Here is a 26,829-nt window from a genome sequence, read left to right on the forward strand (position 1 = left end):
CCGAGGTGGTTCGCGCCGTTCGACTCAAACGATTCTGCGTTCAATGCAATTGTGGACCTTGTGTGTTCCAAATGCCTGACTAGTTTAACATTTTTTGTTTGCTTTACTTTTTTTTTTTGCATCGAGGTGATTCAATTTTTAAAGGGGAGAGTATTGCCGCGCGAGCAGATGGCCGAGTAGGCAGCGGCCCGTGGCCTAACGGATGTTGTGCTTGGTTCTCACGCAAAGGGCCACGGTTTGATTTCTGGCGGCGGACGTACATTGTTATTATTTCTGTAACTCTCGTTCTCTAGTAAGTTCGAGAACCCTGTTGCGTATCCGGGGTCCAAATGTTCTACGCCAAATGTTCCAGAAACCCACACCTGTAAACAAGGGGCTCCACAAAGCGAGCCGGATTCAGTCTCGGCCCAGCGTTCGATCCTGCTGTTTCGCCGACATCGACGCCTGCGACACTAATATTCTTCTATTTTTTAGGGGGCATAAGTTTGTCCCATTAGACGTTTAGTTCCCCAGTTATTTTCCGCCTCAACATTTGTCATTCGTGAGAATACGCCATCTCCGTCCGCCTACTTTTCTGTGCAAGCTGAGCTTGTCATATGTTTAGCGCGTCTCTGTGTAAACGGGACACGACACCCGAAAAATTAAAGATCGTATCGCCTTCAGATCTCAAATTCGGTTTGTTTCAGTGTAAGCATTTTCAGCAATCATGGTTTTTATTTATACTCCTTCGCTTGAGGGCAACATTAGCACTGTAGCCGGCTATGTAAAACGACAGAGCTAAACCCCCTGTAATTTAATCACCAAATACAACTGAGAGTATAAGCAAAATTGACGATCTCAGCCTTTCGCAGAAGGGTATTGAAAAGTTTTGAAACTCAGTTATATACTGCAGGAATTTGTTTTGATTTTCGCAAAACATTTGATTCGATTAAACATGACATTCTTCTAAAAAGCTCACGCACTATGTCATAAGGGGCAAAACTTGGGACGTAATTCATAACTATTTATCTGGACGATCCCAATATGTAAAAATCAATGAGTATGAATCGCATATGGTGTGCCTCGGTGTCAATTCTAGGATCATTACTTTTTTTGTTGTACATAATTGATATAGTGAACATTCCGCAAACTCCAGATATTATGCTTTATGCAAACGACACCAATGTTTTTTTTTGTTTTTTTTACAGATTGAGGATCTCAGTGTAATAGAAGGTTTATCAAACATAAGGTTACTCGAACTTGCGCTGTGGCTAGAGTCTAGTCAAATAGAATAGAATATTAACAAAACAAATAATGTTATTTTCAAGCCTGTGCATAAGCAACTCTGTTGTAACTTCTCGGTACAATTTAGAAACTCAGAATTAGAAAGAGTGTCCTCTCTAAACGTTTTAGGTGTCTGGTTGAAAGAAACTTTAAGCTGAACAGATCACATCAATCATATTCGCTCTAGCATATCTAGATCTATTGGAATCTTGTATAAGCTTAAACACTCCTTCCCTGTCGACTTAAGTGCCAACTCTACTGTTGACTTTTACAATCTCATTTACATTATTGCTTACTAGATTGAGGAACCACAACGAAAACAAATCTAGACAGTCTGTTCGGCCTACAAAAAAAAGGTTGTTCATTGCATCGGAAACCTTCACTATACCGATTATTCAGCCCCATATTCCCTAAAATATTGAATTTCAGATATCCATCAGCTCTTTATTTTAAAACTAGCGATGATAATATAGCGCGAGTACAGCAGTGACCAAAATTAATTTTGTGACATCTACCACCCCAATACAACATAATATAATCTAAGAAATTAAACATACACAAAGCCCAAATGCGGACAAGTTATGGCTCGCAAGCTCTAGCGTATAAAATACCACAGCTCTTGAGTGATCATCCAAGTGTTTTTGAATTAAATGGGAATGCTACTTCTCTTATTGCCTTCAAAAGTAACATGAAACGTTATATTTTACAGTAGGCCATAGCGTATAAATAGCGTATAATCTGCTCTAACCCCAGTTATCTGTGTTATTATTTGCTTGAAAGCTCCTAGCTCCTGCCAAGTTCTACTTTGCTCCTTGTGTGGCTTAATTAACTCGCTATTCAGTAGAAAACTTGTTTCGTTGCTACTTGGCACAGGGAAATGTCGTTTGATAAGATTTACTGTCGTTTTTACTTGTGTTCTATTTTTCATTTCTACTCTATTTTGATTTTCTGCTGAGCAGTGTATATTTAGGGTTGTGGAGCCTCGCCAGGAAAATCTGTTTACCTTTTGCCCCTCTACCCGGGACTCAAGGAATCCAAATGAACATGATTATTATGATTATTATATTATTGTATAGGTTTTTCGGAAGAGTTTGTCATTATCGGGCTTAAGAGCGTCATACGACTAGTGAGGGATGACAAGATAGATACTTGCGTGCGTTTTGATTAGAATTATGTTGTTTCTAAAACTGCTGCCTGTTTTCAGATTTACATTATTTCTATAAGGGCATCATCTTACGAAATTAACCTTGAACCGCGAGTATTTTATTGGTGAATACTGCGTTTTTCAATGTGGTAAAAGTTTTCACTAGCTATCCGACCACTACTGCAAAAAGTGTGTGTTAGAGCGATGCGCAACTTCTTAGCATGTTTAAGTATGCTTTAACCGAGTCTTAGAGGAAGAAAACGAATGTGTTTGCTTGTGACCGTTTTTACGTATAAGCCTAAATATACTCTGCTTCGTTTCACGAACAATTGCAGAGGACAGTACAGGTATCGAAGCGCACCCAAAGCCGTGCGCGAGTTTCACGTGACCTCTGGGAGAGTCGCAACCACGCGCGGGGCGCGAAGTGACGTGTTATGTTCAGAGCACAGGATTGGCTGGAATGACTCGTGTCCGCTGCACTCCTTGTAAAGGGAGATGAAGTTTACCTAATTGAAGGTCATTATTTGCCTTTTTGTTTCACCACACTATGTGTTCAAAAGCACACTGATTTCCATGTTCAAGATGGTTGAAATATAAACCTGAATTGCTTTGAATGTTCGTGGCGTCCCACGGAAAACAGCCGATACCGCTCAAAACCGGTCCGCCGGCGCATGCTCCTTTCCTCCTGGCTTTGGGTCGCCATGGCAACGGCAGGGAGTTGTGAAAGAAAGTGGACTCTCAGGACTTCGCAATATTTAACGTCAACGCACCTGCGCGGATCGCGCAGGAACTTCGAATTCGGCATTTGGAAATTGCTTTTTTACTCCACAAATACTGAATTCCCAAATTTTGAATTTTGAGGGTTATGTCCTGGCATCGTTTTCGATCGTTTCGGATAATAAAAAATATAATTGTGATGTGTCAGTGCCCCTTGACGTGCGGTTAGTGACGCACCAAATGAGGTTCATGTTGAATGGTATATATGATATCAATACTCCATTGAACGGCATTGGAAATATGCTTGATGTACGCACAACATCTGCAATCACATTTTCTGTTGTTTAGAACTCTTCTGGTCCTTCAGATGAAAGCACTCTACCACCAAAGTTTTCTAACGCCCTTCCACCCTCCCAGCTTTGCCGCCGATCGGGCCATATGTTTTTATACAACTAAGCAAGGGGTGTTGCTTCGCAGTCTTTAGAATCCCATCTCAAGCGTGCGGAGCATTGGTTTCGCTTTCTTAAATATCGATAGCTCTGTCTCCCGTGTAACAAGTGTTGTACTCCGTCCGCCTTTGAGTTGACAAGCAGGGGGAAGAGGCGTGCTCGATGGATCAGTCAACCGTCGTTGTTGCACCACGTGATCTATACACATAAACAAAAGCGGCGTCAGGAAATAAAATGCAAGACGGTGATTAGTTCGGCGAGCACGTAGCTTCCACCGCTCTGTCCAATTAGCAGCTAATGAGGTATAGCCTATGCAGGGTTAAATTTATTCCATTCAAGATTGGAAGAAAAATCACATTTCCTAACTAGTTTCCTAGAAAGGCAAGGCATCAGAAACAGCACAAGAACACCGGTGTAAAGAGATAGAAGTTTATGTTTAGTACATTTGGTTGGCGCCTGTAATGTAGACTTTGCTCAGCTCAATTGTCTAATCAAATTGTTAAATGTTAGTTCTTACTTGTTCCTTGCCCGATAAATTCCTTCATCTGTTTAAGTGAAATATTTGAGAAGTGCCCGTTATTGTTCCCATGGGCATAAGGTGACATCATGTACCCCTTAGAGGGGCAATTGTCTTCTGTCATATTGTATATTTTCTTGAGAGGATCGTCTCCATCGTGAGTGGCTCCAAGTCTGCGAAATTATAAAATGTGCAATTAGTGTGCGAACACGTTAATATTATATGATCAAAAAATAAAGGTGGACCTTGATTAAGAAGCTAGGAGCCTGACAGTCACGTGTGTTACAATGTAAAATAGATAGCTCTGGCTGCTAACTAAATGAGTTTATGCATCTTAATATTGAAAGCGTCAACATTTGACACGCCATATTTATACTTACGTATGTGCAAGCTCATGTGCTATTATTTGAACTAACGTGTAGAAGGGTGGCGTGTCCTCCACAATCGCAACACGCCTGTCTTTACTGCAGAGACCTCGAAATTTCGCTTGCCCTAAAGAAGAAAAGAAAAAGACGGGTCGCCTAAGATATTAGGAAATTTATTCGCAATAATCAGTAATTCATTACCATCAATTTATTTTTGTCAATTTGGCAGAGATGATGGTTATGTAAATTTTAATAAACAGTGGAAGTGTCAAAGTGTCAGATCTTTACTTAGGCTAAACGCGTAATTGTAATCCTTTGCTCGATGTTTGGTTTGTCACTAGGCATATAACGGCAAGAAATGAGGAAGTTTTAGGCGAAGTATATGTTTTGTGGATTGCATTTTGATGTTTTTATTTCATATACGGGTATACGTATTATTAGGTCACAGAAACATAAATATCAAAGAAAGCTATTTATAATAACATATTAAACATTTTATTCTGGTGCCTCTGTGTTTCCTTTCTTTGTTCAGACTAATTTTTGCCACGCATACTACAGGCAATTCGATATTGGATCAACCACTAATAAGGCAAATATCGCTGTCAGGTCCTGCAAAAAAAACAAAAAAACGTATATTGCCACGCGCGTCGGCGAGCGAGCGCGTGAGGGGCCGAATGATTACCGCGCTCGACTTTCGCGCCGGGTCCCAAGGTTCGATTCCTAGGAGTTGAGCGTCTTTCATTTAATCTTCCAGTTTAATGTTGAGGTAAATTCAAAGACTATTGCTCGTTCGAGGTCCGAATGTACTAGTCGCCGCACCTTCTACGCCGAATATTCCAGAAGCCAACGCGTGTACATAACGTGCTCCGCGTGGCGAGCCGCAGTCAGCCTCGCTCCAGCGCTCGATCCTGATGTTTCGCCGACATCGACGCCTGCGATGCTAGCCTTTTCCTATTTTGTTTTGGGCACACGTTCGCTCGATTAAACGCTTAGTTTCTTCAGTTTTTCGCCGCCTCATCATTTGTCATTCGTGACGATATTCTCAGAACCGATGGTAAACTAAGTGTTACACTGGCCACCGAACAATGTATCTTGAAAGCATGGAAGGCTGACCGGTTTGAAACAAATTTCGAGCTCGTGCCTTGTATATTGCATTTATTGTACTATGCCCGAAATCTCTATATAGGTGGAGCATAAAGTATTTCTATGGTTAGAAACAATGTTATTTTAAATCTATGAGAGAATTTGTGGTGTTATGACTCCTTTACACACGCGAAAAACAATCATGCAGCGGACCGAATTTACTGGGCGGAAAAACATCTTGCCGTTCATAGTCCTTTGGCGCCCACCACATTAATGCGGCTCCGGTCTCTTGCGAACAACAAAGCAGACTGCCCTTGGCTCGAGCAGTGTTCAAGAGACTGCACTCGCAGACTTTGTCTTGTAGTGACGCAGCGTTCAACGCTCTCGCTGCTTGCAACGCTAGCACGCTGAGCGACCAAATGCCCTACACTCTTGTCGATACAAGAATCTAATAATAAAATAAGGAGCAAACGAAGATAACTTGTGTAGGTACCACTCACGACAACTTTATTCCGCAGACATTTGCTTCTGGGCACTGCCTTCGTTGTTCACGTGCCTCTTGTCGAAGAAAGTTTAATAAGTATGTATTCTAGATAAGTATTCATTTTAGATTCTATGCCGCTCACAACGATCGCAGCGAGACGACGCCATTTGCCAACTTGGGAACCCCGACAACTTCGGCGGCAACCCCAACAACTAGGGCAACTCGGCCACGATGTGACGTCAGCACACGTCATTTTCTTTTTGCTTTCTGATTGGCTACGGTGGCGCGGAAACGTGTCCGCGTGGTAAGAAAAAATGTCCAGGAAGGCGAAATCCTTCCTACACGTTATGTTTTCAAATGATGTTTCTAAACGCATTAAAGCTTATGACGAAGTATAGGACGACGCCTTAGAGGTGGACGCCATTTACGGCGTCTGGGACGACCTCTAGGATGGCCTCGAAGACGACTTCAAGTACTGTGTCTATGACTATGCCAAGGACGACCTGAAGGAAGACGTCTAGAGCGACGTGGAGGGCGACATCTAGGACGATTTCTAGGACGACTTCAAGGACAACCTTAATACAACGTCTAAGACGACGTCGATAACGACACCTAGAGGACGACGTCTAGAACAACCTCTAGGACGACGCCAAGAGTGATTTCTAGGACTTCTAGGACGACCTCAAGGACGACGTCTAGGACGACGTCGAGAACGATGCCTAGAGGACGACGTCTAGGACGACCTCTAGGATGACCTCAAGGACGACGCCTAAAGAACGACGTCGAGGTCGATCTCAAGGACGACGACGTTATACGCGTCGTCCTTGAGCATTCGATTGAGCGGCATGATTGTTAACGTATTTTTATGGTCATTTTTCGTGCACAACGACGCCGCTTTTTCGTGCAACGCGACAGGTAAGGCTTTATCTTAATTCACTGTCACACTGTTAGTATGCAGAGGCCGTAATTTTGAAACTGAGAGCAAAAAGCGCGTAGAACACACCACCTCAAAGGGAAGTCAAAGGTTGTTCTGTAACTAGCCTGGGGTTGACACCGAGTTTATCAAACGAATAGTGGCACAGTATTTTTCAAAGAGTGGTTGCAGCCAGTAATGAGTCAAAAACGCCATTTGGGAGGTGTGTTAGGTGTGTTCTTCAGCCTTGTTTTCGCACTTTCCAAGACAACGTTAGCGCAAATCAGATTTCTTTTCGTAGAACGCCACTGCTAGGACCAATTTTCATGAGAGCCAACCAATAACTTGTTAAAGGATGTGCGATAAAATTAATACTAATATTAATTAGTAAACGCAAGATAATTATCTTTAGGAAAAATTATGCGCCAATTAATCTTCAGATGCTCACAGTGTGCGAGAATATTAGCCGTCAAAAATGCGCATTTTTATTAACCTATCTTAAAATTTTGTGTAAAAACTAAAAAGTCGGCGTCTTGTTATTGCTTATTGACTTTCCAGCTATTATGTACATTTTAATTACTAAAAGAATGCGTTAATACCACAATATTATTAGTATACTTAAAGAACGCTCCTTTGATTGTCATTGTTGGGTCAAAACAGGAACGTTGAAATTAAGAATGAAACTGTCTTCAATCATTGGGTTAGAAGATGGCATGTTTCGCGTAAGAATAGAGAAGTCGTCACTCGCCTAACACATAGTTGTAGACGATGTTATTGAAGTTATCTGCAAGGTCCACCCTGAAAATCAAATAGGTGAAAAACGTTTTGTCATGTATAAAGAGCTAGCTCAATAACGCGGAGGTATTTGTACAGTAACATATGGTCTGCACAAACATATTTTAGTATGAACATACTTGTGCAGAAACTAGGATTGAAAATATATCTAGTCATACGAAATTAGGGTTTAGATAATGATTCAAAATGTTCTAGAAAGCATAATTAACACTGCTGTGTATACATGTGCAATAATCAAGCGTCACGGAAGAACAGATGAAAGAAAGGCGGGGACGGTGGTAGAGGGCGCAAGATTAGACTGTAAGAATGATGCGCGAGATCCGTGTCAGAACAGTCAATTTGTAAAAGCTGAGTTATTAATATATTACAAAAACACCCCATTTAAGCAAAATGCGCTACAAAATATGTGCGAACTTTTCGCGCATTTTGAAGATATTGTGTTGCGGTTTTGAAGTATATTATATCCTGCCCTTCCCTGTTGAAAAAACTAGCAAAAAAAATCAAGCTGGTCAAGCTGGTTTAACTGGTTTTTAAGCTCGTTCGAGCTGGTTCGAGCTGGTCTAGGGGGTAATCAAGCTGGTTCGAGCTGGTCAATTTGGTTGAAGCTGGTTTGAGCTGCCACTGCAGCTGGTCAAAATGGTACTTGAGCTGGTTCGAGCTGGTACTGGAGCTGGTTCAAGCTTGTCAAGCTGGTTCAAGCTGGTCAAGTTGGTTCAAGCTGGTTCGAGCTGGCACTGCAGCTGGGCAAGCTGCTACTTAAGCTGGTTCAAGCTTGTCAAGCTGGTTCGAGTTGGTTCTGAATTCGGCCTAGCTGGTTCGAGCTGGTCATGCTGGTCTTGCTGGGACCGCTCACGCCAAGGTCGGGTAGAGCTTGTCGAGCTGGCAATGCTGGGAACGCGCACGCCAAGTTCCGCTGGGGCGGGGACGAGGCCACGTCCTGTTCTTTGTCCTCTCGTTTTCGGTAGACTATCGGGCGCTTCAGGCGCGCTGCGAGCTTCCTTTGTGTACGAGAAAAGGGAGAGTAAGAGAGTGGTAGGAACGGAGAATTTGAGACACGTTTGGCTGTCTTGGACGAATGTTTGAAGGGACGGCTGTGTGCGCGTTGTTTAGAGACTACTTGAACGGCGGTGCAAGCAAATTGGGATCTGAGTAGACAGCGAGCGGCAGTCCGTTCAGCGCGGGAAGACGTCGGACGCCCCGACTGAGGCGTCGTTTCGTGTCTTCGAACATGTGTGTGCTCGTAAATGACGGGGGTGCCGATGACTATCACCAATGCCATTCAAGCCACGCGGATTTCCTCGCCTCTACCGACTACGCAAGAGGCCGCTACACCCACATTACTGGCAGGACCCAGATTCGCTTCTCTCATCGATGTAGTGTTTTATCGTTATTGCCTCTTTTTGGCGTGTGTCCAGTATTTTTTGTGTAGAACGATAAGTAATCTTGTTTTAATAGCATTGTTTCTTTTGCACTGAGAACAACTGTCTGTGCGTCGGTTAGTACTGTCTCAGCGCAGATGCTGTGGGGCATCTGAGCTCATGTGAGCAGGACGGCAATACGACAATAATAAATTAGATGCCAAGCTGGCTTTTTTGAAGAGTTTGGCTTGTTTATCATGTGTATTAAATTAAACTGATTAAAATGTGGGGAAGTTCGCCAGCTTAACCAGCATGACCAGCTCACCCAGCATAATGTAGCATTTGCCCAGCATTCACCCAGCACGACCCAGCATCCAACCCGCTTGACCAGCACGGCCAGCTGGGCATGCTGGAGCAATAACCCAGCATAAAGCTGGGATGCTGGGACCAGCTTGTGCTGGGACCAGCTTGACTAGCACGGCAAGCTGGGAATGCTGGAGCAATAAATAACCCAGCATGAAGCTTGGATGCTGGGACCAGCTTGTGCTGTTTCTTTTTCAATAGGGTTATGTCATAAATATTGGAAAATTTTGCTTTTGCAACTAATGAGTGATATTGTTTTTTGATACTCTGGTATTTGTATAAGTATACATTTTCCCCAAAGGTTGCTAGCGCCACTGTAATTACAAAAAATAGGTCAAGGATTTGTAAACGGTGAACTCAAAGCATTTATAAAATGATGAAGAAAATTGAGTTTCCTTGTAAGCAGAGTCGAGAAAATGAAAGTGCATTCTTATCAGTTGGCTGGTGAAATACCCAAAGTGTTCTTGCGACTCCTAAAAAATTCAGACAGAAATACATTTTAATCTGACTTGACGGATACCTTGGAATTCAAGTGTATATGCCAAGCAAAAAATTCAGACAGAAATACATTTTCATCTGACTTGACGGATACCTTGGGATTTAAGTGTATATGCCAAGCAACTTACTTGAGGAACATTTAAAAGCAAGCTTAAATGGCCAAAAAATATTAGACATTTCTGATAGTTAAGCAAAAGCTTACTGTATTTTGTATAATTATTACATAATAATTTCAACGTCTTAGCCACAAACAAATCTGCTGTGCCATGGAAATAAGTGGTTTAAAGGAGTTGCTAGCAGTGGTGTGTTTTTGCGGTTACCACAATTATAGCGGCCTTTATCGGTTGCTATAAATAGTCGGGTACTGAAACATTCACGCCCTCAATCGGCATCCAGCACAGGCTGCCCCGTGATGTGGAGCCAGTCATATTCCGCCAATGTTTCTCATACCTACGCTCTGGGGTTGACAAAGCACAGGGCACGCGCTGAGTTCGATGCCTTGTTAAGGCTCCCGTTGTCTCAGCGATTGGGCACGAGTCACTAGTTGAACGCAAGTAAAGCCATTGATTGTCTCGAACCCAAACCCAATGTTCAAGCAGTTCCGGAATGAGCCGAATTTTTATATTGTCACTGCGGGGATCGCAGAGCTTGATGACAAAATTCTGGGGTCGCATTATTGACAGCACCAACTGTGCGATCTCCAGAAATTCGTCGTCAAGTTTTGCGAAGAGACTGAAAGAAAACTTAAGCTTGTATGCTTTATGCCAGTTCAAGTGCTTTGTGCTTTACGCCAGTGTTTTATGCCAGATTATACACCAGTGACGTTGCGCTCGAATATGTTTGTGTCCCACTAGGATCAGTAAGCTTGTGAAAAATGAGAAATATTCCTACTTAATATTGTTGCACGGCCCACTGAGCAAATTACTTTGAATTAACCAGAAAACTATTACTCTCGTTAGTCATTTAGCGGTTTTTGGGCCCATTAATTTGACAGTATCGGGCTATCCTTGGTGTTTCTACTCAAAACGTCATATGGAAACTAGGGGAGAATCATCATAAGATGTAAACGCGGGCTATAAACACTTGAAAGCTTTATAAAAGACACATTTGAAAAAAAAACTAAAGGGACACCTAAGCACTTCTTATGAGTTCTGAATGCGAGAGCATGAATGTCGTTCTTCCGCTCGCTTAGTTCGTGTTCTGTGTACTGGCGTGGACGGCCACATATCGCTACTACCGAGCTTGCGGCCGAAGGCCGAGCGCGCGCTCTCGTGAAGTGGCCGCGCCGCGCTGACATCGGCCGTACAGCCGCTCCGGAATCTGCCCAAGCGGGCTCTGGGAAGCCCCACCGCCCCGCAGCCAGCCGCTTCCTCTTACCGGCGCGCTGTAGCACGAGAGTTTAGGCCCGTTCACAAACATGCGTCCGTAGCGACCGTAACGACTGGAACAACCGAAACAACCGTTGCAAGGGTCTGCAACCGTCAGTTGCCATAGCGGCGGAGGGACGCACGCACGTGTCGTTCACGACACCAGGAGTTGGAGCGAGCCCAACTTTCCCTGCTTTGTTGAAAACAACCAAAACAACCGCAACGACAGACCAATCACAGGTCGAGGAAAACTGGTCGCGCGCGTTGCATGCCGGTCGCGGGCCGGCTCCTTCTATCTGCCAACATGGCGTCGGTGGTGATCGTCGACGTGAACGACGTGGTGAAAGCTCATCGTTCCGCGTAAAAGCGCTATCCTTGACTGGGAATTTTTTTCGTGTGTCGCTATGATAACCCAGCACGTACTAGAAGGAAAGATCCACCTACACGTGCGGCGATGTTGTGGCGCAACTCTCAAGACAGCAGAAACGCCCGTGCCGTCGTGTTTGTTTGCTTCGACTACAGTGGTGCTTTCTAAGCATTTGTGTCCTCGAACATCGCCCGGATTTTTTATTTGGCGCATTCGATGCGTGTGCTCAAGTTCAAGGTATTACTGGCGCGTACCGTATAAAGGATGCGAATTTTCACGCGTTTTCTTTGCCGAAAAATGATAAGTGTTGGCAATCCTGAACGCTCGCAACATCTATCTGATCACGAGATCACATTTCCACGTTGATATGTCGCTGATAAGATTACATCAAATTTTATAATCGTAGAAAGGGCGTGTGGCGAGATTTGTACTACTGGCAAAGTCGTGTATTAGAGTCGTGATTATCCAAGACGGCGTACCGCATCTTTTTCTTTTCTTTTTTTCATCCGCTGTACCTTGCAAGCCTATCATGAAAAAAAAATAACAATAAAGCTTTAGGCTATAGAAAACTGTCTGTCTATATTCTGTTACGGCATTGAGTGGCAGTGCGTCCCCTTTTTAGAGGCACCCCTGCAACAACTGACGGCGTCGTAGAAGCGGTCGCCGTGCTGACGACCCGCTGCGCTTGTTGCAGTGGTTGCATGTGTGTGTACGCGCGGTGCAGAACAGTCGTTCCGGCCGCTCCGGTTGCAACGGACGCATCGCGCTCGTTGCACATGTCTGAACCAGCCTTTTCTGTAGAGGCTCCTACGGGAGCCAGAGTTGTGCGTTCATCTCCGTAGCGCTGGCTTTCGTGCACGGCATTCGGAGTCTGCTTCTCACGGGACTGAATTTAGCAAATAGCGGCGCCTCGCTCAAAAGCAGAGGAACGTACGCTGGGGCGCGTGCAGCGTGTACTTTTTCTACACGACATTTGAGCCTCGTCCTCACGTTATCGTTAGGGTGTGTACTTTCCGGTTTTTATTCGTGAGAAAAATCGGAGGATGTTTTTCGGTGTTTATTTATTTTCGAAACGCCGGTGTATTTCGGTGGAACGTCTCAGGACGAGGCTAACATTGGTGATTATCGGTGGAAAAAAAAAACGATTGATCACAGACAGAGAGTTCCAATAATATTCACCTATTTCATACACTTCTTCTCGAGGAATCACCTGTTTCTCACACTTGGCTATTATAGTAGATGCAAACATACTTCAAGAAGCTTGCATTCGTCATGGCAGCACGTTCCCTGCGGTTCACAACCCACAATTTTGAAAACGCATGCTCCACATTTGCGCTGGACACAGGAAATCCCAAAATGTTTAGCGAGGCTTGAGATAGTAGTGGCCATTCAGGTAAATGAAATCTCCAAAATAACACTGGATCAACGGTGCTAGTCACAGCATTCTGGCGGTAACAAAGAAACTCTTCTTCTAGGTTAATCAGCTTGCGCTCGTCTCGGAGGACCAGCCGATAGATACTTTCATAAGGCACATATCGCTCTGGCAGCTCCACTTTTATGCACGGATGAACAACTTGCACGCGGAACTAGAACGACGATTCGTCCATGGAATCTAAGTCATCAGATATGTTTCGGGAAACAGTCCTAAACCACTTTCCTTGAATCATCTGATAGTAGGCAGAGAAGGAATCAACAAGCTTTGACCTTAGGGCCTCTTCAGTCATGTTCAAAAGTAGGTAAACACAGCCATAGCTATCTGTTGGCATGCTATTTCATCTTTTCAACAAAGCTGCGAGTTTTATGCCGACAAGAGAAGACACCTTGTCCACCAGAGTTTCCTCGGACTCAAGAACCTTCATGATAGCGAATAGCGAACTCGATAAGTCGTGGATAAAAGTCATTTTGATGAGAAGTTCCGGTGAAGACTGGGGATCTGAGACAAGTACTCTGAGTTTCCTGCACTTCTCGCCAACTGCATCACTACTTTTCAGAAAGGACGAAATTGGGCGCCAGTAACTCAACACATCAGCGAGTGACTCGTAAAAAGAAAACCACCGTGAGTGGCTGAAAGTGGACGGGCACTTCGGTTCAAGATTTATGGACCGACAAAGCACGTTGAACTTACGCCGTATCTCTCACGAACTTTTCAGGAGGGCAGGGAAGTGGACGACAAAGTCCTGAACAGCCCCGAACTCAACCAGTTTCATGCCTTCTTTGAGAGTGACGTTGAGAACATTACAAGGGTCCTTAAAGTGCAGTGCTATAAAGTCAGGTTGAGAGAGCTGAAGGTGCAGCTTATGCATGTACGACGCCAAGCCTGAGGACGTTAATTGTAATTTTTTACAAAAAAGTTCGTTATGATATTTTGTAGGTAAGTGTTTGCGTAAATTCTCGTTCGCACACTTGCAACTAAGGGGGACCGACTGAGACAAGATCGGTTTTTAAGCGTCTTGCAACGGCTTAGGACCAGCTCCGCAGCAGTGCATCCGGTCCTAATCCGTCGCAAGAGGTTTAAAAAATGGTCTCGTCTCAGTAGGTCCGACTCGGTTGCAAGTGAGTTCTGTAAGTTCTGTGTGTGGGATTCTTGAGATGCTGAAATCCTTTCTTCACGACAAACTAAATCTCGACTCCAACCTTTTTTTTTTTTTTTTTGCTTGGTTGCTTGCAAATCGTAACTCGTCGACTTGCTCGCCCACAATGAAGAACAAAGCACACTGATACAAAGCTATGGATGCTGCGTGGAAGCAATGTTAGGTGAACTCCAAAAATAAAAGAATTATTTTTTTTTCGAGAGAGAGATAGACCGATCAAAGTGCACGGGAGCAGCTAGCGGATCTGAGCGCGCCTTCTCCTTTTGTCCCTTCACCTTTTTTTTTTTTTTGCTACCTCCTGTTTAAGAGAGAGAGAGAGAAAGAGAGACAGCATGACTCTTTGTATAGATTTCAGGGACGAAGATAATTCACACTGGCGACAAAAGCGATGCTTGGGGGAGCCGTGTCTAGGTCACAGCATATCACTGGGCGAAGCGGATATAGGTGACGTTTTGAGTGTCGTATGGGTAGTAGAGGCTTTGCGGACGCGTTGTTTTCTATCCAATCCGTCGCGCGTTCAGGGGGCAGCACCTACTTGGAAAGAAGGTGAACTGGAAAGGTGCACAACGCGGCGGACGATACCTTCACATTGAAACGAGGGAAAGTATCCGATGAGACTTTTCAGAGGCATATGTTCCTCAAGGTAAGAAGAATGTAAATGGCGGCAGGCAACAAATGCTATCACAATGCTTCTGTTTCGTCTTATCTCATGACTCTAAGGTTAAAAGTGACGCCGCGAAAGTAACGAATTACTTTCTGAAGAAATGGTCACTCACTTTTATGGAGTGTTATTGTGTTTCTAATTAGTTACAATTTAGCCATGGGTAATTGTAAATTACCCAAGGCTAAATGTTATTTCTTACATTTTAGGAACCTGTACAAGTCTGGCTACGAGCTAGTAAGACCAATAATGCTGCGTTGAAACAGCTAGTGTCCGGGCTTTTTCTGTTTAAAATATTTTCGGCGATGATAGGACCTATACAGAAACATGACGACGGTCAGGATGACGGCGAGCTTTTGACGCTGTCTGATTGGCCCCCTCAGCTCCTAGCGTCGGCTGCGTCTGGACTTCATGTAAAACGAAGTATTTTGCTGCTTTCACAATTCTCCGAGGCTACGATCCCCCCGCAGACACATAGCATGATGAAAACGAGTTTTGCGTCGGCGTTCAGCTGTGACTCGTGTTGTATCTGAGAGACCAGGGCTCGTCGCGGCCGCCTGGTCTGATGATGAGGACTTACGCGCTTGGGCTACCTCGCGTGGGTCATGGCGTAATCCATAGCTGGGACCCGTCGGTGAAGGAAACGACGTCTTTCTCAGCCGGGCTCAAAACAAAATTATTTCTTCTTTCTCTTTATCTCGTATCCCATTCACAGGGTGGGCGGCTCATATCACGAGCTCGCCGCCCACATATGCGATACGGTAAATTTTATTGACAACAACTCGGGATTAGTTGCACGGATCTGGCTGTAAGCAGTGACCATATTATGGAAACCGTCGATGGCGCTTGACTGCGCTTCACAAATGGCTAACAGTGCAGATATATTTCCTGCTTCATGACGTTAGACGGACAATCTTAAGAAGATATCCCAACCCGGACTTAAAACTTCTCACGTTTTCACATCATTTAGAGTAAATATGGTCTACGCGTCTGACATCCATTGCGTTTATGCTATTGTTGAACCTTTACTGAAACTAGTGAAAAAAGTTTACATTAATAAACAAATATTCTACATATCTGGCCCATATATAAACTCACAAAACGCCAGCGCAGCCTGTTTATTTTAATATTGCTGAGAAATTTCTTGACCTATTGGATCCTCATTGCATCAGTTTAGAAACTTCGTCTACAATACACCGATATATCTACTTCTTTCGGTCTTCGTTGAAAGAGAATAGGACAATATTTGACTTACGATGTGACGAAAACTGTAATATCCTCGCTACTGTTTCCATACAACTCTACAGTTTTGTTAATCATCCTGACTGGGTCCATGTAAGTTTTGGTTGAACGGCTTGGGCATTCCACATCATAGCTGGAGAACACCTCATCAAAACGAGGATCCTAGAAATCGCAACAAAAATGAAGTTATTGTTTGAAGTCAGTGACTACAGTAAAATAATAAACGCAATCCTCACGTACCGCTACTTCAACTGTGGTTAGCAGGAACTGGACCATTGGATCTGATGTGTCTTCATACCGAATGTTTACCTGCGAAATTTAATGCATTGAAATCCTTAGCAAGCCTGCAATTGGCAACGAGTTACAATAAACTCAGCTAGCATTTTCCATGAATAAAAATGTAGTTATTGGCTTTTCCATTTTAGATGATTACAGTGCTACTGCCCTACTGGCGGTAACGCAGCGCGAGCTCCAGTCCATGTACGCGTGGTTTTAGGATTTTAGTAAACCTACGTAGGCGGAAGTTCGTCTGCTTCTTGCACAGGGGTTCAGATGATGTCAGAATGCCGAGCTCGTATTGGCTAATTGAAAAACAAAAATAGTGGGTAGACATCAAGGCTTCAAGCATTTCGGTCTACCCACTATCGTTTCAGTTAAAATCAATCTGAGCCCGGCGTCGCTCTGACATCACTGCGACTTCTGCGTAAGAAGAATACGACTTTCCCTCCGCATTGAATTATATCTCCATGTATCGAATGCGCGGAACGTGTTGTTGCTCAGCCTTACTTGCGGATACACAGCACAGTGTCTAAGCCCCAACCAGGCTGTTGCTGACGACAATCAAATCACACTCAAGCGATGCCGCAAACACGTAAGCTTTAAGTGTGTGGATCTGGATATAAGTACGATGTTTAGCTTCAAAGATATTTGCACTACATTACTGTTATAACATGATCGTCCACGGAAGGAGTAATGCTTCCTCCCCGACAGTCCGGAATAGTATGCGTGAAGATTGGGTTCCTTTACAAAGTACAACACTAACAAAACGCAAATTAAAATTGAACAAGCAGTGGCTCTGAAGAATATTTATGCACAAACTCACAAATTTGAACATACGCAGAAAAAGGAAACATACGGTGTCTGATATTAGGCTTAAGGTATTAAAAAAACTGTGAAAGGTACACTAATGCGAATTGTACAAGTGAGTTATACGTCCACCGGGACGGAACATAAAGATCTACACTCCTCCAGATGCTTAGCCAACTCCGAATTTGCTGCATTATTTTTAACATTCCTTTTGTGTTCTGTTAAACGATCGTTCAAACACCGAGAGGTTTGGTCTACATACTTAAAACCACACGCCAAAGGAACCTCATACACAAAGCCTACGCTACACTCACCGACTTTTCCCTATGCGCCTTCTGACAGCCCCTCTGAACCGTTTCAAAAGGTGTCAATCTATCTAACCTAAACTCCGTGCTGAATACGACATCCACGCCATATATTTTTGCACATGCTCTAAGATTGTGGCACACCTCGTGAAAATACGGAACCACAGCGTACCTATTCCTGATTTCTTGCGTCTTCCCCTTTTTCTCCCTGCACTGTAGGGCAATCTGCCTTTTGATGTACTCTTCCCCATAGCCTGCCATTACCAGTCTTTCCCACTGGTTTTTTAGTGCCTCCGGTCCGAAATGCATGCATGATCTCACCAAAGCATTACTAATCAAAGATCTGACTACCCCGACTTTTACATTTTTCGAGTGACAGCTACTCTTTGACAGAACTGGTTTTGGGTTTTCCTTCCCATACTCCCAACAAAGACCTCGTTCCAAATGCAAACGCAGGTCGAGAAATTGCAGGACCTCGCCCCTTGGCCTCTCTAACGTGAATCTCAACTCTGGCGCCGCTGACCTTACTACTTGTTCCAAAACTTGGTCCAACCCTTCCTGAACAGAGCAAACTAAAAAAAACAGTGGGAAAGAGTGGTAAGGGCAGGCTATGGGGAAGAGTACATCAAAAGGCAGATTGCCCTACAGTGCAGGGAGAAAAAGGGGAAGACGCAAGAAATCAGGAATAGGTACGCTGTGGTTCCGTATTTTCACGAGGTGTGCCACAATCTTAGAGCATGTGCAAAAAAATATGGCGTGGATGTCGTATTCAGCACGGATTTTAGGTTAGATAGATTGAGACCTTTTGAAACGGTTCAGAGGGGCTGTCAGAAGGCGCATAGGGAAAAGTCGGTGCGTGTAGCGTAGGCTTTGTGTATGAGGTTCCTTTGGCGTGTGGTTTTAAGTATGTAGGCCAAACCTCTCGGTGTTTGAACGATCGTTTAACAGAACACAAAAGGAATGTTAAAAATAATGCAGCAAATTCGTAGTTGGCTAAGCATCTGGAGGAGTGCAGAAACTGCACAACGGATTGGTCTGGAACGGATGTAGTTGTTAAATAAAGATCTAATCGCCCCGATAAGACCAATATTAATTAAAATGTATTTATCATTTTATTGACTATAATAAATATATAATTCAAATTAGAAACACAATAGCGTCATCAAGAAGCACTAAATGAATTAATTTGAGATCGACTTGGAGTGCATGGGAAGCGCGGTGGTGCTAAAATTACGACCGGTGATTGGGGTGCAAGGCTGGCGGTGTTAAAACAGGAATGTTAAGCAACATAAAAGAACGCGCGATCAGTGCGATTTTTTTTTTTAATTTTAAACGCCCAGAGAAACGAAGCACGCGTAGCAAATATCTATTATTGACTGATTTAGTGGCTTTCGATGACGCAAATCCAGTTTCTATTTGAAACGATTTTTTTTTTTTATTTAAAACGATAGATTGATTTCTTGTCCCTCTTATCGTCCGTCGTCCCCGGTTAGAATCATGTGTAACGTTAACCACCTCGCTTGTTTATTTATCTGGTGTTTTATCATGTTTATGTTCACTAGTAAAAAGTTAATGAAGTATTTTTAAATTTCTGTTGTTTTTTTTTCGTGCAATAATTAGCCCTCCATATAATGCTCCCCCCCCCCCCCCCCCCACCCTTTCCCCGTGGGCTGTAACTCCTCACCTGTACAACCTGCTTAATGTATATTTCACGTTTCTTTTTTTTTCTGCAAATTGTAAGCTCAAAATGATACACCGTCTAATGAGACGTAAACCTGACTTTTTAGGTCTTCATCAATGCAACTTGTCACATGCATCTAAATATTTAAGAGACACATACATTACCAGTTTCATACAGGTCGCTAAATATTCTACTAAATCTTGATCGGATCCGAAGGCACTTCGGTGATTATCATCGACCACAATTTTCAGTTCTGCATGAAAAATATTATTGCGCTGAAGTCCTGAACGAGCTGTAAGAAAAGCCATCGAAATACTATAGAATTAAAATGCTCCATTTGCATAGGGTGCTTGAACTCCGACAGAACGTAACCCCAGCCGTTCGAACAGCGTAGCAAAGTTTCAGCACCGACCGTTATATTATTCAAAAGTTATAAGGGATTTTTCAAATTTTTAATTGGAAAATGGGGCTCATTTTCGCCCGTTTGCGGTTTCCGGTGGCATGGAGGTCCATGTATTCGAAAGCTCCGTCGGCATCCATTTTTCCATTGAAATTTCCAGAAAATCGCTTACAGCTTTTGAATAAGACAACCGTTGGTGCTGAAACTTTGGCATTTTGCTCGAACGGCTGGGCCTAAAATTTGGCGGAGCTGGAGCTCCCCGTAATGGCCAGTCTATCTTTGCGGTGCGAAAAGCCGGGTTCGGGTTTCTCACAAGCACCCGGTAGTTTCAAACAAGTGTATGCTGGAAAAAAAGTCTGGAGTGAGGAATACATATTCTGATTAATGTAATTTAGATTGTAAGTGGCATCTTAATAATTTAAACTATCTGCCGCAAAACAAGTTCTCTGTTGGGAAAAAGGGATTGCGAACAGTGCAGCACAAAGTTGTCGTTTTTTTATCTCTTCTTATGGAAGCCGATCAAGGAAAATGTTAAGTATAAAATGCGCGAATAAAAAAGCTCGAGGTGCACCTAAACACCTTTAATGAGTTGTGAATGCGAAAGCATGAATGTCGTTATTGGAGGCGTCCTCGTGAAGTGGCCGCGCTGCGTTGACATCGGCCATGCCGCTCCTTGTGAGTCTGCACAAGCGGGCTGCCCCGCCGCCAGCCGATTCCTTTTACCGGCGCGCTGGCGGCGAGTAGGGTGCCTCAATGTGCGCCTGTCATAGGGTGAAGACACCCAGTGTTGTATTAAAAACTGCCTGCGCGTGCCGAATGGGCCTTAAAATGGCGCCAAAGCACCGGGCAGGGCTAAGCGCTCGCTCCGAACGAGATCGAAGCGCGTGCATTCTGGGCATAGAAATGGCCGAGATGCCGCCACCCTAAGACAGGCGTGGCGAAAGTGTGTGGAGGCACCCTGGCGGCGAGGGGCACACAGCGCCTAAGTGTGGCACTTCTTGAAACTGACGTGCGGGGGCACACTCCTTGAGATTTCGGCTTCATTTCGCTGCCGTTTTCAGTGGCTCTTTGCGCGGCTTCAGGTCGTTGCTTCACTACGTTCCATTGGGAGAGAGGAATTTAGCTGCTGATTGACGTGGCTTTTTGTGCGGCTTCAAGGCTGATGACGTCGACTCGCTCTATGGTACAGTTAATGTTTTCGCACTAATAAAGCAGCTTTCTGTGTCCGGTTTTAAACACAGCTTGTCCGACTTTATAATATAGTACAATGATACGATCTTGCTATGTTACTGGTCTCCAGGACCTTAGTTTTATGATAGTATATGCACAAGGGATGTTAACTATGTAGAATTTGTTTTAAATAGAGTCAGCTTTTTTTTTGCTTGAACTTCATGATCTAGTTTAGGAACTAGATTTTCGTGTTTGAACTTATTGTATTTGTGCAGCACATAGCATACCTATATATTTTGTGGGCGCTATAAACATTAGGCATTTTTATTATTGTTATTAATAATAATAATAATAATATTACTATTATTATATTATTATTGTTGATAATATTACGCTATTTAAAAAACAGCTTAGGCTGGTCCCAGCTTCAAGCTGGGTTATTGCCCCAGAATGCCCAGTTTGGCATGTTGGTCATGCTGCTTGATCTGGTCCCAGCTTCAAGCTGGGTTATTGCCCCAGCATTTCTAGTTTGGCATGCTGGTCATGCTAGTGGACTTTGCAACCAGTTTAACGTGTTTAAAATAATGCGCAGGAGAAACAAGCCAAGCTCTTCAGAAAAGTCAACTCGGCATCCAATTTATTATTTACGTACTTGCGGCCTGCTCACATGAGCTCATTTGCTACATATCCTTGGCGCTGGCACAGTACTAACCGACGCACAGGCAGAGGCTCTCGGTGCAAAGAAAACAATATTAATAAAACCGGATTGCGTATCTCTCAACACGAAAAACACTAGACACACTCCAAAAACAGGCCATAACAAAAAAAAATATACTACACGGATGAGAGAAGCAAACCTGGGTCCCGCCAGTGAGGGGGGTGAAGCGGCCTCTTGCGTGGTCAGCAGAGACGAGGAAATCCGTGTAGCTTGGATGGAATTGGCCATACTCTTCGGCACCACCGTCATTTACGAGCACACACACGTTCGAAGACACGAAGCGACGCTTCAGTCGGGACGTCCGACGTCTTCCCGCACTAAGCGGACTGCCGCTCGATGTCTCCCCAAAACCCACTTCGCTTGCAGCGTCGTTCTAGTCTCCAAACAACGCGCATACAGCCGTGCCTTCGAAAATCTGCACAACCTAACCAAACGTGTCCCAAATTCTCCGTTCCTACCCCTCTCTCTCTCGTTTCTCGCATACAAAGGCAGCTCGCAGCGCGCGTGAAGCGCCCGGTCGTCTACCAAAAACGAGAGGACAAAGATCAGGACGTGGCCTCTTTCCAAATTAAGCCGACCTTGGCGCGCGCGCTCCCAGCAATGCCAGTTCGACCATCTCTAGCCGACCTTGGCGTGCGCGCTCCCTGCAAGACCAGCTTGGCCGCCACGAATATGAATTCGACCAGCTTCACGAGCTTGTCACCCACCTTAACCAGCTTGTCCCCCAGCTAGACCACATCGGCTCCATAGAAAACCAGTTTGACCAGTTAGCACAAGACTGGCTCCCAGCTACACCAGATTGAACCTAAAACGAAATTGTAGTCAGACCATGCTGGTTTTTACTAAAACCAGACTGACCAGCTTAAATTATGGCTTGCCAGTTTAAACCAGCTTGATTGCCAGTTAAACCAGTTTGACTACTACATTGACCAGTTTGCCCAGCTTAGTTACCAGCTTGACCAGTTTGATTTTCATGCTGGTTTTTCTAATAGAGTACTATTATGATTATAATAATTATTATTTTTCTAATCAATATCGGTTTACCACGCCTTGGTAAAATATATAAAAAAATTTAAATAATTCCTATTTCTTCTTTTGCAGACTAATATAACCTATTGTCCCCCACCAAATACTGTTTCGTCCTTGACGTGGGACACATCCCCTTCTTGAATCACTAGCTGGCGACTTGAATTTAGGTTTTTAGCATAATCTGTTTATTTGTGCCTGCTTTCTCGATCTAAATGAAGTGTTTGACATTGTGAGCCATTTTAGTTTGTTACAAGAACCTTGTCCTGTTGGTTTCCAGCGTCCTTTGTTTTACTTTGCTAACCAATTTTCTTCAAGATCGGTCACAGCAGGTTTCAATCAACGGGACACATATCTCCAACGTTTCTTTAAAAGCTGGTGTTCCTCAAAGCTCGTTTCTTTCACATTTATTATTTTATTTTATATCTACGTCAATGCCCCGTCTACCCAGTTTCAAATTGTACTCTTTTTAAATACACAAACGACATTATTTTTGTTAACAAGACATCTCTCGCATTCAAGTCTTATGGGAATGCTCTAGGAAAGTTCCCTAGAATTAATTAACTGGTTCGCCAACAATTTTATAGATATCAATATTTTAAAAAAAGTTAGTATGTTTTCACAATCCCCTTTAAGTTGGTGACCTAGATATTATTGTTTAGCTTCACACGTAACATTGTGTCACCTTTGAGTGTACTCCAATTGTTTTCTCAATCACCGTGACGTATCTAGGTATTAATTTTAGTTCTGATATCTTTTTTTTGTATTTCGCACCTCACTCAACTCTTTTCTATGCCAAGAAGCGTTTCTTGATTAATGCATAACATCAAGACGTTTCGTCTATTTAATCCTCGAAAGCTCATACCTTACTCATCAGCATATTGTACTCTACGGAATGGCATTACCTTTTTTGGAAAATGCTCTGAAATATGAATGTCGAATGTAAATACAATTCTCAAAAGGAATGCTGCGGAAAGTTTATTAGAATCCTGCTACTTCCTCTCTGGATATGTTTCAAATATTATCTATGTTCAACTTTGAATCTCTGTTTGTTGAAACGGTAGTGCTTGAGCACTACTGGAATGACGACTTTAACACATTTCTTCTGAACATGCGAGGACTACGAACGGTTTCACGATTTTTCGAACATGCATGTTACACTCGTCATGGCAAGAACCGTCTGTCTTTCTTCGTTCCTCAAACTTTAAATTCTTCCATTCTAATTTTCCTGACTTCACCCTTAAAAAAGCTTAGTAAATTGCTTCGCCATCTTCCATCCACCGATATGTTTCTCTAAGCATTTGCAGCTTCTTGTCTGAATTATTTTTATTTTTATAACCACTTTTGGAGTACTTTCTTTTATTTTGTTCCTTTTGCGTATCAATAATGTTGTCACAAGATGTGTTTTCTAAACCAAGTATTTCTCTGTAATATAATTCAATAGTGTCAAATGCTGCTCTGTATTTGTGATTCGAAAGCATTAACTGACCTATGGAGCGAAGCCGGCGTTGTCTGTAACCATCTGTAGCAACGAAACGGCAGTTGAGTTCCCATTGACCAGCGCAAAGTCAGTTCAATTCCTATTGGCCAAAAGCACTGCAACGCTTCGTCACCGAAGATGGTGGGTCTGCACGAGGCGAAAGCGGACGCACTTCAGAAATAAAATAACACAAAGAAAAGCACATCAATGCACATGCATCGTCACGGGAGCCGTGTAGCCCGCGGGGTTCGCCGCGCCTGCGCAGTAGGGGAGCGTGATGTCACCACCAGAGCGCCGTGTGAAAAGGGAAGGCGTGGTGCGCTGCTTGTAGGAAAACGGTGTTTGTAGGAATGTTTCGCATTCTTACACGTAAGCTTTCTTAAGTGTCCTCTTTTGTCTTTTCTTTCAATAATGATTTTGTGATTTATTTTTCACATTGAGTACCTCATACTCCATGAGTGAACGACCTACACCATAACTTTTTGAGAAACAATTCAGTGGTGTTAAGAGACATGACCGGATTTTAAGAATTTAATATCGTGTTTTTTATGAAAATTTAAAGATTTTCCTGGTACTGCTGACTGAATCTGCTGTAAAAACAGTTCAAGTTTGAAAGTTTGTTTATTACACAACTTTTGTTTTAGATTCTTATAATATTCTACCCGCAACTTTGTTTTAGTCACACAAGCATTTTCAAGAAGGCTTTGATGAACATGCGTTGTGCAGTGGACATACAGTACATTGACAAATAAATTACTATTATTATTATTATTATTATTAAGATAATGATAATAATACGAATATATAATAATTATTTGTATAATTTTTGGATCAGGTAAAAAGACACAAGAACACACACACAAGGAACATTCAATCGAAATAGTTTTTGTTTCAACATTTGATTTATATGCCAACATCGTACGTGATTTCAACACTCCTACCTTGAAATCTGCCTCTACCTTGGTGACGTTGATCCAGTTGAAGTAATTCGTGGGGAATATGACCGTCTTCTGATCGGGCACTTAGAGGAAGAGGGGCAATTCTTAGCGTCTCGCTAACAATTCCTTTCTGCAGAAAAAAAAAATACAGTAATAAAGCCGTATCGTAGATAAGGTTTGGCATTCGTAAGGCAGAAATGAGTTTTTTTTTTCAATATTAAAAAAAGATATATTGTTTACAATCAGGAGAGGAGTAAGTCATTGGAGATTAAACACCAAAAAGCGAAGAGAATATAAAATACAAGGAAGCGCGCATGCCATATGTCTAACATTTAACTGGTCCGAGAACATTTCTATTTTAATTCTTATTTCAACTTTTTTTATATTTAGCCCTTTTCTTTGAGCTGACATTGGCCCATAGTAATGTGGTGCCTGGGAGTGGCGTTTAAAACCACATAGTCGCTTGACCTTTCCCTTACATCCGTGCTTGTATCTTCTCATCTAGTTCATCAGTGCAGTAAATTCTGCACGAGGATTGAGCGATGCTGATTTTTACTCCATTCGATTGATCAATACCAAATCAAACTTTTGTTCGAGAGAGTGCTCTTATACTCCAGATTTAATAATCATCTCCAAGATTATTAAATCAAGATAAGTTTTTATAAAATCTTGCGTTTTTGGATAGTCATTGGACGCACTCATATAATTATTTTCATTGAGGACATGCAGACAACAAAAATATTACTTCGACTTGGAAATAAAAATATTTCGGAAAACGCCAGATTAAAACATGTCGTACGGAATTTTTGTTGGATCTACATCTGATTGTTATTTTCGAATAAAGCTAACTCACGTCTATTATGTTTTAAATTCCAGTCTCCCTTACAGCCACTAAACTTTTAGTTTAAGAACTTTTGTTAGAATCTCTAATCAAGTCATCGGTTGAATTGTGTCATCTGGAAAGCCCATTGATTCTGCTGGATCGTTGTTTAACACACAGTGAATGAAAGAAGCTGCGTACCACTTCAACTCTGCCTTCCTTTTCTTCTAAGGTAACTGACGCCATTCGGGCTCGATCGTGATACATGTTTGCTTCAAGCTCCTTTCCGTTCATCTGAGTAACAGAAATTCATTGATATAAATACCTGCTATCAAAAAGCAAAACTTGATCATTCAAAACTAAAACAGTGGTATAATATGTTTCATGTACGAAACGTCAGAGGTGTTATTTTTTACATTTTAGAAATATCTTTATCACACAATAAGTCCCTTTTTGTCGTTACCACATATGATGTTCGTATTCATTTTTAAGCTTACTTAGAGGTACTCTTTTATATTCGACAAAAGAATGGGACACAAACGTCCACAGCCTTTCAAAACTCATCCGAAGAACAGGTCATGAACCTCAAAAAATTCTGCGACATATCACCTTTGTTTCTATAAAGCAAGCATACGCTAAGACTAAGTAGAACACGCCGGTGTTATTCGTGCCTTTCATGACAGAAGGAATACTAAGGGTGCATTACGCAAGAAGTACCCTTTTTGGCATGAGTAGCATTTGTAGTGAGGTCTAGATACAGTTGAATAGTGTTGCTTAAATATGACTTGCGACGCCACATTAATTCTCATTTGAGGTGTTACCTATACCACACTGTGCACGGAAGGAGGTAATGACTTCACATTTCTATCCTTCCTTACGTATAACTAAACAAACAATTAATATTAAATGCTCTATTTTGAGAAAAGATTACTTCACCATTTTTGTGTCAGTTTTATTATCCGAGATCCCGTTCAGTATTAAAGTACCAGAAAACGTCAGGAAAGGGTAACTAGTTGATCTTTGTATGT

At 42.8% G+C, this 26,829-nt stretch overlaps 1 protein-coding gene across 1 annotated transcript in view; it reads right to left on the bottom strand.

The window, feature by feature from the left end:
* The window catches only part of LOC115324311 (venom metalloproteinase antarease-like TtrivMP_A), a 98,478-nt gene that overhangs the window by 52,992 nt on the left and 18,657 nt on the right, over nucleotides 1–26,829 (bottom strand). Inside the window, exons 3-10 of the mRNA XM_040211952.2 lie at nucleotides 26,003–26,095; nucleotides 24,985–25,111; nucleotides 19,414–19,541; nucleotides 16,418–16,486; nucleotides 16,191–16,339; nucleotides 7,684–7,733; nucleotides 4,471–4,582; nucleotides 4,102–4,263 (exon numbers count right to left, since the gene is read on the bottom strand). Coding sequence (XP_040067886.2) covers nucleotides 4,102–4,263; nucleotides 4,471–4,582; nucleotides 7,684–7,733; nucleotides 16,191–16,339; nucleotides 16,418–16,486; nucleotides 19,414–19,541; nucleotides 24,985–25,111; nucleotides 26,003–26,095 — 890 coding nt within the window. The remainder of the gene's footprint in view (nucleotides 1–4,101; nucleotides 4,264–4,470; nucleotides 4,583–7,683; nucleotides 7,734–16,190; nucleotides 16,340–16,417; nucleotides 16,487–19,413; nucleotides 19,542–24,984; nucleotides 25,112–26,002; nucleotides 26,096–26,829) is intronic.

Source organism: Ixodes scapularis, unplaced genomic scaffold (genome assembly GCF_016920785.2).
Source record: "Ixodes scapularis isolate PalLabHiFi unplaced genomic scaffold, ASM1692078v2 PGA_scaffold4__175_contigs__length_147842914, whole genome shotgun sequence".
Lineage (NCBI taxonomy): Eukaryota > Metazoa > Arthropoda > Arachnida > Ixodida > Ixodidae > Ixodes > Ixodes scapularis.